This window comes from Sus scrofa, chromosome 12 (genome assembly GCF_000003025.6).
Source record: "Sus scrofa isolate TJ Tabasco breed Duroc chromosome 12, Sscrofa11.1, whole genome shotgun sequence".
Lineage (NCBI taxonomy): Eukaryota > Metazoa > Chordata > Mammalia > Artiodactyla > Suidae > Sus > Sus scrofa.
Window position 1 is genome coordinate 12434691 of NC_010454.4, and position 14149 is coordinate 12448839.

General features: G+C 46.4%; 1 protein-coding gene across 7 annotated transcripts in view; it reads right to left on the reverse strand.

The window, feature by feature from the left end:
- CEP112 (centrosomal protein 112) overlaps positions 1 to 14149 on the reverse strand; it is a 475548-nt gene that overhangs the window by 94408 nt on the left and 366991 nt on the right. For all 7 annotated transcript variants that reach the window (XR_002337057.1, XM_021066730.1, XM_021066727.1 and 4 more), the window contains one exon: positions 5807 to 5896. Coding sequence is in view for 6 of the 7 variants with exons in the window: in XM_021066730.1 (XP_020922389.1) it covers positions 5807 to 5896 (90 nt within the window). In the remaining variant the exon portion in view is untranslated. The remainder of the gene's footprint in view (positions 1 to 5806; positions 5897 to 14149) is intronic.

Here is a 14149-nt window from a genome sequence, read left to right on the forward strand (position 1 = left end):
CCTTCTTCTCTTCCCTTTGACGGTATCTAGTTCAAGCCCTTTTGATTTCTCCTGTGACTAGGGATATGAATTTAGTGCCATAACCTATGAATTCATCTCTTTTCATCTCCCTTTCATCTTACCTTCTGCTGCTGCATTAATCTTTCTAAAGCATAGACACGATTATGTAATGCTGCCCAGTTAAAGGGGAAAAAACCCTCAATGGCTGACAACTGCTTTCTGATCATTGACTAAATTCCCTGGCAGTGTATTCAGGACTGGCCACCAGTGGTCCGAACACAGAGCACAGGGTGGGGTGAAGAGCAGACAGTGACAAAGGTTTATTATTATTGATATTGTTTGATGCATGAAATGAATGATGCTAACTTTCTAGTCTCGTTTCCCTCGTCACTGATGTTACCCTCGGCCAAGGTACCATTCGCTGTCCCCTGAACACGTCTGAGCCTGTTCTGCTTCACGCCTTCTGTTCCACTGTACTTCCCGACTGCTGGTGCCCAGCTCACAGGGCCCTGCTCTGGGAATGACGCTAACCACACACACTGCACCTGCGTTAGGTTCCATGGTTTCTAAAGTATTTCACACATGTCGTCTTCCGCAACCCTGCGGGAAAATCCCACCACTGACATCTTAGGAAGTTCAGCGACTTGCCCGAGAGCTCATGACTAGTAGTGACAAAGATGGACTTGGAACTGGCAGTGCTTCCCCAATGGATCGTACCTGTCCTTGAAGCCTCTTCTCTGTCCCCTTCCAGAGGGAACAACCTCTGTTTCCTCCCCAAAACACACGATTCACACAATCACCACTGAGACTGTCGCTGGTCCCTAGATTCACCAGATTCTCCCGACTGGTTGATGTGTCTAGGCCGTAACTATAAAAATGCGTTGCTTCAGAGCTGTGATTGAAACGCCAAGTGTGACTCGCTTTTTAATGTATATTTTAACGCAATTTATGGGTAACTTGTGCCTGTAGCCTCCAGACGCTTAGTGCCTGGACACACTGGATAAGAACTAAACCAGCTGGCTGCCAGAACGCAGGCCATTAACCCAGAGAGGCCCCTCCAGGGTCAGCTCCAGGCCACCAGCTGAGGTGAAAGCCGGCTGGTCTGGGAGAAAGCTGGCAGAAGCACTGTCCCCACTGCCCAAAGAGGACCTGGGCCACAGGCTCTTGAAACACTGCATGTCAGCACGTGTCAAGCCCTGCCTGGGGCGGTGGGACCCAAAGCTTTCAGTGGCCGGAGCTCCTCCTTGCCTTCCCCAGGGGCCCAGGGAAGATGGCAGGCAGCACCAAGGCTGCATTCTTCTCACATCTTGTGATCTGAGCCTCCAGGCCATTCAGGAGAGAAAGAACTTCCTTTAAATTCCATGCCTGGAGCCTACACTTTACATGCATCTCTGTTCTACCAGACTGTAAACTCCTTGGGGGCAGGACGGCCACTTACTCATCCGTGTTTCTTCTCAGTACCTGCCACGGGCTCGTGCAATGTGCCCGCCAGAGGGATGAAACATCGAGTAAGACGAGGATGACTCTGCCGGGAGACGTGCCGTGTTGTATTTTCGTTTTTAGATCTCAAGGGATGATTTCTTCCCACTAATTTATTTCAGATAACTTCTGGGAAACTGAGTGGTCAACGTACTTGAAACTATTCATACTTTCAAAAGTTAAAACTCTCCAGTTCAAAGCAGGGGTTTTGTTACACGGATACCTATCATCTACAGTCTGTGAGGTCAAAGGCTGACACTGTTTAGGGCCTTTGTGATAAAGAGACACTTCCCTGGTGCAGTGTGCCGCCCACCAAGTAAAAGTCCACATTCGTTCTTTTCTTCCCTCTCCTCTCTTTTCTACAATTGATCAGACCAGATTGTTCCGGCAAGGGCCAGCAAATCACCTGGTCTCACTGCGAATGGCAAAACACTGTTTGCTGCCAAAAAATGAGATTTAGTTTTACACATAACCTGAAGCCGAGAGATACACGGCATGGATCTGCTTTACAGAGACGTCGACGTCATAGAAAGATGATCCTGGCGGTGGGCCTGCCGCTGCTGTCTTAGGGGAGTCACCGTCTTTTCTGACGACTCCACTTCCTTGCACAGTGAGGACACTTTTGAGCAGGGCTCTGATCTCCCCTCCTTTGCCACAATTATGGGATTCTTGCTCGGATCTTATCGGCAATTAGAAATCATTAACTCTGAGTACGGATGAAAAGAATGATGGTTTTTCATTACTTTCCTCTTTATGGATTCCAGGGAAGGTATGTTTCTGTCAGGCTGATGTGGATAGAAAAGTGGTGTGGGTGTTATCGCGAGTCCACATAAGGGGCAAATCAACCCTTTGTGACCACAGATGAATGAGCCTCCCCAGGGCTCTTGGCAGACACACGTGCGAGGGTGAGGAGCTGGAGGAGAGAGCTGATGGCATCGGCAAGAGGTGGGCAGCAAGGACACCACCCAACAAGACCCGAGGAGAAGCAGCTTTTTGTTTGTAATTAAAAACACGACTTTTAGAATGCCTCATTCATTTTTTGTTTTCATAGAATCAAAACACAAGAATTTTTCTTAAATGAAAAACAGAAACAGTTTCAACTTTTTTTTTTTTTTTTTTAAAGCAAGCAAGTTAAAAAAAGAAGCCCAGGAAATTGTCCTTTGTAATTCTGCCAGATTCAGTTTTGATTCTTTATGCCACTAGTATTGGGATAATAATACTTGGTTGCAAAGAAAGGGAAGAAAAAGTTCCGAGAAGCTGTTTTGCACACACATTTTGGTTGTTTGATTGGCTGATGTCAGGATAGCTACTGTTATTTTCTTTCTTTTTTTTTTTTTTGTCTTTTTGTCTTTTTAGGGCCACACCCATGGCATATGGAAGTTCCCAGGCTAGCGGTTGAACTGGAGCTACAGCTGCCGGCCTACACCACAGCCACAGCAACACAGGATCTGAGCCAGGTCTGTAACCTACACCACAGTTCATGGCAACGCCAGATCCTTAACCCACTGAGCAAGGCCAGGGATCGAACCCGAAACCTCATGGTTCCTAGTCGGATTCATTAACCTCTGGGCCACAATGGGAACTCCAGGATAGCTACTGCTATTTTCCAATTGCTCTGACAGATGCAGAAAAAAAAATGGCCAACAATGCCAAACAATGTCAACCTCAGTCAGTGCATATATAATCAGACCCTAAAACTGTACTTGGCGATACCTCTATGCTTCTAAAGACTTCGGACTGCTTCAACTAGTGTCACAAACAGAAAGGTCCTATTTAGATAAAGTACAAGTTAAATTAAATATAGATGGATAATAGTTGTGAAGTGCCTATGATTTGCTCCTCAGTTTTACTGAAACATTTGGCATTTTTGCTTAGGATACCCTAGGAGCTTGTGGAAAGAACCCAACATTTCATGGCTGCAAAGATTATGAAATATTCAGCTTTACCCATGGGTATTTCCTGACATTTCTTTGGTAAACTGGAGCCTAATAGAAGATATCAGGAATTAGTATAAGAAATAGTCTAGAAAGCTATTGTCACTGCAAAGATGAAAGCAACTTTGATGATCAAAAAGAAGTCAATAAAATAAGACTGAAAGTGGTTCCTGAATCCTTCCCTATTGTTCATTTGGGATTTCTTAATTTCCCTACTCTCAATATATTATGGAATTTTCTGTGTGAAGTTCTGCCATGAATTAGAGTGATGTCAACAAAGTTTTACCTTAAGTCATATTTTATCACAAGCTGGAGAAGGCCCAGTCCTCCAGGGAGCACGGTTTCCTGCTTTTAAGAAGTTTCTCTTCTTTTAGTTACAGACATCCCAGCCGGCCGGTGGGGCTCGGCTGACCTCAGTGACAATTAAACCTGGGCTGGTCCCCCTGAAGGCCATGCTGCCATCGAAGGAGGTATTTCCACCTGTGGCCAAAATGGCTCTGCTTTTGCGGCTTTTGCTCTTGGCTCTTCTCTGCCCACAGAGAGCTGATGGCGTTGCCTACTGTGCCAGGTGTCTGGAGTGGTATTTTTTCCCCACCATCCTTGGTATGCTTACTTTCCCTGCCACTGCTGTGTAGCTTTTTTATTAACCAGAAGTGTTATAACTTAAAACCTGTCACGAAAGGAGCAAAGGCTTGGAAGTCAGATAAGCCAGGGTTTGACTCCACCTGCACTATTTACTAGCTGTATGATCTTGGATGAGTCACTCAACCTGTCTGGGTTTCAGTGGGCCAGCCGGGATGTGGGCAGGATAATACCAGCCTTCTATGGATATTATCAGGATGAGTGAACTAACATGTGCTTCTCGCACAGTGTCTCTCAGCTTGTAGGCCTTGATAAATGAAGTTATTAACTTTCCATCCTAGAAGTATCCCATTTTGTGATCCTATTATTGACCTATGACATAGACTCTATACATATTATTGACTGTGCAACACGGACCCTACATATGCCCATATATACATGATATATACATGATATATACATATATGACACATACATGACATGTACATGATATACAGGATGAAGAGTATACATCAGACAGTAGGAAGGAATTATAGGAGGTCAAGTCAATTCAGTAAGTATTATGACTCAGCCTCTATTAGATGCTTCCACTTGCTATTTTGTGGAAGCCTCTATTTTGCTTCCCCTACCTCAGGGGCCTGTTTGTAAACAACTCCAGAGATGTGACAAGTTTCCCTATTAGCCATACTTTAGTGCTTACCCCTCTGACAAGGTCAAAATGACCTAACCGAATATTCCTGTACGGGATTTGCTATGAGACAACCAAAATATAAACATCTGTCAAAACCCATGGCAGCTTCCATCCATAAAGACTGGTGGCATTCAGAAGGTTAGCAATGCTGTATGCAATACCGAGGACAATAACAATTATCATTATCACTACAGCAGATCTTCTTTGCTGAACAGCAGAAACTGATACGACATGTAAATCAACTATATTTCAGTTAAGACTTGTGATCTTTACTGATATGTTGTTGACTTTTTAGTTTAAATTTTGTTAAATTTAGTTTAAAGAATTGGATGAAAATGATCCTGTCATTTGAAAATAAAATAGGTCATGAGCTATTGTCATAGCCAGATTATTTTGGTTATATTAGATTTGTTTCATTAACATAATGGAAAGAAGGAGGCGAAAATTAAAATTCTACAGAAAATATGATTTATGTCTCTAAGTACAACAGTGCCCATTTATGTTAATCGGACGACACAGCAGACACTGTTGCCTGCACATCCAACATCCATTTCCTGCCTTCTTTGTCCAGCTTATCCTTCCTCTTATACCTCCATCACCAGCAGGTAGATCTGAATTGGTCTAGGCTAGTTTCGGTGCCCTCTGTCCTCCCGTCAGGGATTGGATGTGCCAGGGTGAGCATGTGACCTGTTCTGGCCAATGAGATGAGAAGGAAGGTGTATGTGGGGTGGGTGGTCCCGGGAAAGGTCTTCTTACTTTTCAGAAGGGGGCATCCAAAACACACAGTCCCTTTCTGCCTCTGAATAGTGCTGGATCTGCATGGGATGCCTGGAACTGCTGTGGCCATCTTGGAACTGGTTTTTAGGGTGAAGTCAATACAGGAGGTAGAGCCACGGGAATGAGAAAGAAGTAGAGACAGGGCCCTGGGGGTCCCTGCCCAGAGCCTGCCCTACCTACAGACTTCTAGTTTTGTGAGCTAAAAGAGCTCTTGTTGTTTATGCCCAGCAAGGGGTGGAGTATTCTGTTACTTGCAGCCAAAGCATCCTAGTGGAAACAGGACACGCATAAGCTCCTTGATCTGGGGAAAATAAACAAGCCAACCAGTCATGTGGGAGAGTACCTGGTCCTGTGACTCCAGTTCCTTGTGCTGTAGTTTTTTCTCTATACATCGCACTTGATTCGAGCGGTTTTCTACTTCATCTTGCAAAGCCTGAAATGGTGTAGGATAAAGACAAAAACATTAAAAATGAGTGCCTTTGGAAAAGAGAGTTTTACCCACTGACATGGCATTTAAAACGTCTCAGATCTCTAGTCTATTACTGCTATTCCAAAGGGTTCAGGTGAACAAAATCAGCCTTTTAATATCAGGCCCAGATGTTTGCTACTTTAGGCATAACTAAGTATTAAAAATTCCAAACTTACCAAACAGACACATTAGCAAGAGTCAATTCATCTTAAAAAATATCTCCTATACTCCCAGTGCAAACCCACAAGCATATGCAACAGAGGGTAAAGCTGTTGCTAATTAGCTCTGTCAGTACACCTGCAACATACACACACTCCTACTTTCTGAAAAGCACTGTGACAACCAGGGACTGTAACACTGGACCAACATGACACTTTTCAAAATTATACTGCAGTCATTTGAATAAATTATGGTAACCTTAAAGGAATTTCTTTATTAAGCCGTTGAGGATGGAACAGAACTTGAGGAATCTGTAAGAAGCGGACCGAGATGAACTCTTGCAGTTGCCAAGTAGCTGCTGGATATCAAATTCAGGTTAATCTTGGGGACCTCAGGAACCACAGAGACCACTAAGTATCATTGAATCAATTACTATTTCGAGTCCAGAGGTGAACCAGAAAAGAAACAATCCACTCAAACAATCAGATGAAATTATACATAGAATACACAGGAAATTACTGCAAGCAGAACACATGGGAAGGTGACTGCAAAGATGCTAAATGCATTCTCGAAATACAGTTCATTCAATTGTGATGAATGAGTTTCTGCTCTATGTTAAGAACTGTGATAGGTACTCTAGATAAAGCAGTGAAAGAAAACGAATTCTCTGCTCTCATGACGCTTCCATTACAGTGGGGAGTAGACACTAGGCGAGCAGTTAGTATGATATATGTCAGTGATAAGTGTGGAAGAAAAGGAGCGCAGGGCAGGTGGATGCTTTGGAGCAGGGTGAGGAGCGATGTGGCAATTTTCCATAGATGGCCCAAGAAAACCGTAGTGGAGCAAAAAACCTGAAGGAGGAGTTCCCGTCGTGGCGCAGCGGTTAACGAATCCGACTAGGAACCATGAGGTTGCGGGTTCGGTCCCTGCCCTTGCTCAGTGGGTTAACAATCCGGCGTTGCCGTGAGCTGTGGTGTAGGTTGCAGACGCAGCTCGAATCCCGCGTTGCTGTGGCTCTGGCGTAGGCCGGCGGCTACAGCTCCGATTAGACTCCTAGCCTAGGAACCTCCGTATGCCGCGGGAGCAGCCCAAGAAATAGCAACAACAACAACAACAACAAAAAGACAAAAGACAAAAAAGAAAAAAACCCGAAGGAGAAGACAAAGCAAGTCACAGAGAAATCTGCAGGAAGAACCTTCTGGGCAGGGGATCCTGTATGTGCAAAGACCCGGAGGTGATGAGTTTGAGGAAACCGCCAAGGCTGGTGTGGAGTGACCAGAGGGGAGAAAGGTCAGGGGCATAACAGAGATCGAGTCCTATCAGGACACATGAAGCCTCAGAGGGCAGTGGAGGACTGGAGATTTTTTGGGGGCATGGCATGCACAAGTTCCCAGGCCAGGGATCGGACCTGAGCCACGGCATAGACAATGCCGGATCCATGAGCCATGACGGAACCCCAAAACTTGAGATTTTATTCAAGGTAGATGGAGCTCCTGGAGGGTTATGGGCAGGGCTGCTTTGACTGCTGTGAAGAACAGATTGAAGAGGGATCTGGGCAGAAGCAGGGAGGCGGGGAGGCAGGGTAGAGGCCATTGGAACATACTGGGGAAGGGTGATGGAGAAGTGAATTAAGGTGGTAGCAGCTGGGGGAGAGGGAAGAGTCAGACTGCAGATACATGTGAACCTGGAGATGACGGCCCTGAGGAATGGATGCAGGTCCGGGATTTTGGCTTGAGTCTACCTGAAGCCTGCAGTTGGGGGAGGTGAAGGAGAGACAGGTGGGGTGGGAGATGACCTGGAGCTTAGCCTAGGAGATGTGAAATGTGGAATGCCCGTTACACGTCCAAGTTGGCATGGTGGGGGGCAGTCAGGGGTAAGAAGCTGGAGTTCTGGCAAAATGTGTTAAGTTCATATCCACTGAAGGTTCTTTCAAAGCAATTCCAATCTTTTCTCTACTTAGAGAGAGGTGGTGGTTCTTAACCTTTCTCTGATGTTCCAGATCCACTGGAGGGAGCATCTGGTGAATGCTACGTGGTCACCCAACATGGACAAAATGCTCATCATTTTACCTGTGATTTCAGGGAGTCCACACATTGCCGGCAGCCCACCTGGATGGACCCCAGGCTAAGAACCTCTATTTAAAGGAGCATAAGGGTTTGAGAATGAGGGCAAAAGGGCACTTTTGATTTTATACTTAATTATAAAATTCATAATTCAAACAAGTCTGACAATGAATGTGAAGCTCTATTTTGGTTTATGATTTGGTTATTGTGGTAAATGCAATTGCGCCTATGCTTTCTGATCAAGAAGCACTTTTTTCCTTTTGATAATTTTTTACCAAGAAGTAGAAGCTTATCAGCTTCTCTTATGGCTTAATCGGGGAGAATAATGATGACTGTACTGAGAAGAATATTTGGACCGGTTTTTCTGCTCTCTGACCCATCCTCACACTGCTGTCAGAGTGACCTTGAACCGGAGTCTCATGATGTCATTCCCACCATGTTGCTCATGATGTTACTGAACAACACTGCAGCATCCCTGACATGCAGCTCACGTGCCTGAGTGTGGTCCCCTGCGACCTTTGTCTCCTGGCTCTGGAGCTGTAGAAAGCTTTAGTGTCGTACTGATGTCACAGCTACAATCAATAACAACAGAAGCAGAGTTCCCTGAGGACCTGGTGGTCAAAGGATCCGGCATGGTCATTGCTGTGGCCTGGGTCACCGCTGTGGCATAGGTTCACTCCCTGGCCTGGGATCTTCTGTATGCTTCGGGCGCAGCCAAAACAACAACAGGAGCTCTCATCGACTGCGTGGATTTTATTATTAACCCTCGCTGCCATCCTGAGCAGCGGGTATTATTTCATCAACATAAGGGAGGACATAATTGAGGCTCAAAAGCGTTAAAGAGCTGGGAGTCCCGTCGTGGCTCAGTGGTTGGCGAATCTGACTAGGAACCATGAGGTTGCGTATTCGATCCCTGGCCTTGCTCAGTGGGTTAAGGATCTGGCGTTACCATGAGCTGTGGTGTAGGTTGCAGACGTGGCTTGGATCCTGCATTGCTATGGCTCTGGTGTAGGCTGGTGGCTACAGCTCCGATAGATCCCTAGCCTGGGAACCTCCATATGCTGCAGGAGTGGCCCTAGAAAAGGTAAAAAGACAAAAAAAAAAAAAAAAAAAAAAGAAGAGAAAAAAAGAAAAAAGCGTTAAAGAGCTGGCTGACGTCAGTGTGGCCGGCAGTAAGGCACTGGGCTGGGATTTCAACAGACTGACCAATGTCAAATGCGGAGTGCCTGTGCTACTCCACACTGCCTCCTTCTCCCTTGCCACCTGTTCCTTCTTGGCCCGGAGGCTGCCCCATCCGCTCTGCTTGATGGTGTCACCTCCCTGACCCACCCGGGGAGCAAAGTGTGGACACCTCTGGGCTTTCATCATCCAGGGTTTAAGGGGATCAAGCTCCACGTCCACGTGAGACGGGGACACCTGAAGCTCAGAGCTCTCTCCTCCTTGCATCGGCCAGCCCAAGGCCAGTGCCCGGCACAGCCTTGACACTGAATCCATGTTTGGGAGGGAGAAAACACATATCTGAACTACTTCCCTGAGGAAATTCACCTCAATCATCAGGGCTTCCAACTGGCCTTAATATGGCACCTTAAACTAAAGGTTATTTGTTTCTCAAAATACAGACCAGATAAATAGATCTTCCAAACATCTCTATGTACAGGTACGCACATACCCACATACATATATTACTGCTTGTAATAATATAGTGTCTAGTTTCTGCCACAAGAAAAAACCAACACTCTCTGCTTTTTTTGTTTGTTTTAGTTCTTAGTTTTATTTCACAGAAAAAACAAAGGAGACATGCATCTCCCTTATCTTTTTTTTTTTTTTTTTTTGTCTTTTTGCTATTTCTTGGGCCACTCCTGCGGCATATGGAGGTTCCCAGGCTAGGGGTCTAATCGGAGCTGTAGCTGCCAGCCTACGCCAGAGCCACAGCAATGCGGGACCCGAGCCACATCTGCAAACTACACCACAGCTCACGGCAATGCCGGATCCTTAACCCACTGAGCAAGGGCAGGGACTGAACCCGCAACCTCATGGTTCCTAGTCAGATTCGTTAACCACTGAGCCACGACGGGAACTCCTCCCTTATCTTTAAAACAGAAAACTGGCCCCTACCTCTGGCCTCATCTCCGTCTTCCCCCTTCCCCACAGGCCTCGGAGTGGACACTCAGCATCCTCGTCCCCCTCCCATCAGCTCAGCCCCATCGCCCTGCCTCCTGCCCCTCCCGGGACTCCATCCTCACATGGTCGCTGGTGACCTCCCAGATGCCAAAGCCAGAAGCCAGTTTTCTTCCTCATTCCATGGCAGTTTCTGGCCCTGTTCATGCCCTGATCGGGTTTTCCCTTGAATTTTGAGGAAATAACTCTGCCAAGTCAGGGGGTGAATGAAGTAAGGAAGCTTCTGCAAGCGTGAGGGTCAGATGGGATGAGGGCCAGGGTGAGGGCAGAGGGCACGGAAAATGGGGAGCTGTGGAAGAGTCATCAATGGGCGTGGAGCAAAAAGGGGTGCCAGATCCCATCAGGCTTTGACCTCGAGGAGCAGAGAACAGACACCAGGAGTGACGAAGGGATGGGTAGGACCAAGTCAGGGCAGTGGAGGCAGCGTGGGCTTCAAGGTGCTGGTGGGATTCTCAAGAAGACCCGTCACGCTGGGAAGGTGGGTCTCAACAGTGGATGGAGAGGGGTCTCAGACTGAGGTGCTGATGGGGATACGTCCTTGGGGAGGTCAGTAAAAAGAGAAGAGGTTCTAAAACCTGGCCCTGGCGTGAAACCCACACTTCAAGGTGAGGAGGCCGAGAGGCTTGATGAAAACCCAGGTTCTAGGAGGACAGGGCACAGAATTTTAGGGCTGACCCTTTCTTCATACTTCACTGGTGAAGGGACTTTTACGTCTACCCTATTTTATCAATATTACCAAAATAAAGGTAAAATCACATTTGCTCATAGTTTAACTAAAGATATAAAATAGGATCTTTCGAAGGGATTACCGGGAAAGCAGTATGTCTAGAAATGAATGATCTATTAAAAATCAGTTAAAAAATTGAGGAGTAACCAAGTAATATGCCACTTCCAAAAAAGCTGAAATGCACCAGATGAAAGGAAAATGACAGTTTATATTGACTGCTCTTCCTGGTCTCGGATTTTGAAAAGTTACTACGTCATTAGATGTTGAAGCTCAGAATTGGGCAGGAGGCCTAGGTAAACATAACCGCCACTCCTCAGTAAGCACAAGGAGGGACTTTCTTTTAAGCTGCGGCTTCTTTATTCAAAAACCTTCCAATTTGACATTTGACACACACCCACAAAACACAACTGTTACTTTATTCCTGAGAAAAGCCCAAGATAATTAAAGAATGGAATGTCCAACATTGGGTCAAAATCTGAAACAAAATCCAAATGGAACAGCTGAACTGTTTATTCTGCGCGAGTCGTCCTCGTCCCTTAGTTCTGCTGTGCTGACCTGTATCGTTCCTCAAAGGCAGTTCTCATTTCCCAATTAAAGCTGCCTTTCGAAGCCATGTAAGTGGCTTGCTGGGGCAGGCTACACTCTGCTGATTCTCAGAGCACTTTGCGTGGATCTTGAACAAAAAAATGACATTTTCCAGGAGAAAAATGTAAATGACATAACCAGCTCTGCAAGCACAATGAGGGCATACTATTTTTTTTTTTTTTTTTTTGGGCTTTTCTAGGGCCGCTCCCACATATGGAGGTCCCCAGGCTAGGGGTCTCAGCAGAGCTGCAGCTGCCGGCCACAGCCACAGCCACAGCCACAGCAATGCCAGATCTGAGCCGCGTCTGTGACCTACACCACAGCTCACGGCAACGCTGGATCCTTAACCCACTGAGCAAGGCCAGGGCTTGAACACGCAACCTCGTGATTCCTAGTCGGATTCGTTAACCACTGCGCCATGACGGGAACTCCAAGGGCATACTCTTTAAAAGGGAGCCAGTTATAGGATCATTTGATTTGTTTGCGATATGAAATTAAAGTGTAAAAGATTTTACACGTTCATGAACATTACAGGGTGAGGAGAGGCCATGGGAGTCAGTGCGCCCACTGAATGGCACCTGTGACAGTGCCAGTGACTAGAGCTTTGCTGTTCCTCTGGGGGGAAAAGAGAGGATCGCAGTCAATGCTATTTACACAAAATTTATAAACACGATTCAAAGCCAGCTACTCAACTGCTAAAGACATTCATTAAGGAATTATGTGGCCTTTCACTAAAAACCAAAGTGTCTGCTGTAGTTCTGAGTCAACTAAACCAACATGAAATGATGGCAGATGCGTGCCTTTCAGTAACGGACAAACGAAAGTTCATTTAAAAGATAAAGCGGTTAAAAAGCTATTTAATGAAGAAAACTTCATTGGAAAGGAGAAATACTGTGCTGTAATGAAAGAGAAGATGACAATCGGTGTTCCCAGTACAGAAGGTGTGATGGAGAGGCTTTCAAATTTAGGACTGGAGTAGGACCACAAGTCTTTCTAGAGACTTCTGACCTTGCCTTTGGCCCAACTCTCAGCCAGGCCCTCGTCCGGGGTGGGGGGTGGGGTGGCGTCCCTTTGGCCGGTCCGGAGGCCGCCTCCCTGACCTCCCCCAGGATGCTGAGCACGCAGGTTGGTCTTCTGCTCAAGACCCAGGATGTCCGTACCCCAAGTTCTCACCAGAGAACAGGAACTCAAACTCCCCCTTTCCCACCTTTTCCCCAATACTCGGTGGTGAGAAATGTGGGCTAATCCACTTGCCAGTCAAACAGAATCAAGAGCATAAAAGCCAGCTTTCTCCCGAGCCACTAGTTCTGGAAACCTGGCGGCAGCCTGAACGCAGAAGCCCGGGCTCGGCCGCACTCTGTTCGGCGAAGGCGGGACTGGGCCTTCCCGCTTGCTGGGTCGTCACACCAGCTCTCGCTGGCTGGAGATTCGGTGCGTTTCACACTTTCGTTCTGCCTCATTCTGTGTCACCAAGTCTTGGGCGCACGCTGGGCTCTGGCTTTGTCACAGACCATCACACGGTGGACGAGGACATTTTTCTAGGCCTGCCCTACCTGGAGGGGTGGAGGATAAAGGGCTGCTTTCTTGAGTTCTGGCCCAGCGGATGTGTTCTCTGGGAAGGGGGGACCTCGAAGGTGACAGTGGTCTTTTATTTAAAAGGACTGGATTAAAGCTTACGTAAGCAAAACGACAGTGGGCTAAGTTTTTCTCCTAAATAAATCTAAAACGGGTCCTCAAAGTCATTGCTTTTGGGGACTTTTGGTTAAGTCTGTGGTCAAGAGTCAAGGAAGCAGCTGGGGGAGACGCAAAAGGGCCCCTGCAGGGGTGAGCTCCGCCCGCCGACGAGCTGGATAAGAAACAAGGCGAAGGATTTGCACTGAAGATGCTGCCAAGAAGTCAGCCCAGAAGGCAGCTGGAAACTGGTGAAGCTGGGTGGCGGGTGGATGGGGGTTCTGTACACTGGTCTCCCTGCTTTTGTGAATGCTTGAAAGTTTCCATAATAAAGAGTAAAAAAGAATTTTGAAAGCTTTTCCTACTTAAAAAACATGAAGTCATCATATCCTTCCTTTCATCAGGTTTGAATTTACTATTTCGCTTCAGAGAAAACAGATGATTCATTTGTCCTTCAGTAAGTAGGAGGGATGCAGAAGGATTTCCCCATGTATATTTTTGACATAAAGTGAAGGAAGCAGGGAGTGGGCTGTTTGTATTTTGACCTAAGGAGATGATAACTGAAAAGGGAAGGCTTTTTTTTCTTCCTCTTTCTTTTTGGCTGCACCCGAAGCATGTGGAAATTTGGGGGCCAGGGCCGAACCCTGAACCACAGCAGTGACAATATCGGATCCTTAACCTGCGGTACCCCCAGAGAATTCCTGGTTATTTCTATTTTTATCGAGATATAATTTACATACTGTAAAATTCCAGGCTTTTCTTCCATTGACAACACGTAATATGATTTAAAAGTTTGAGGCATAAAATATCTTCCATTGACAACACGTAATATGA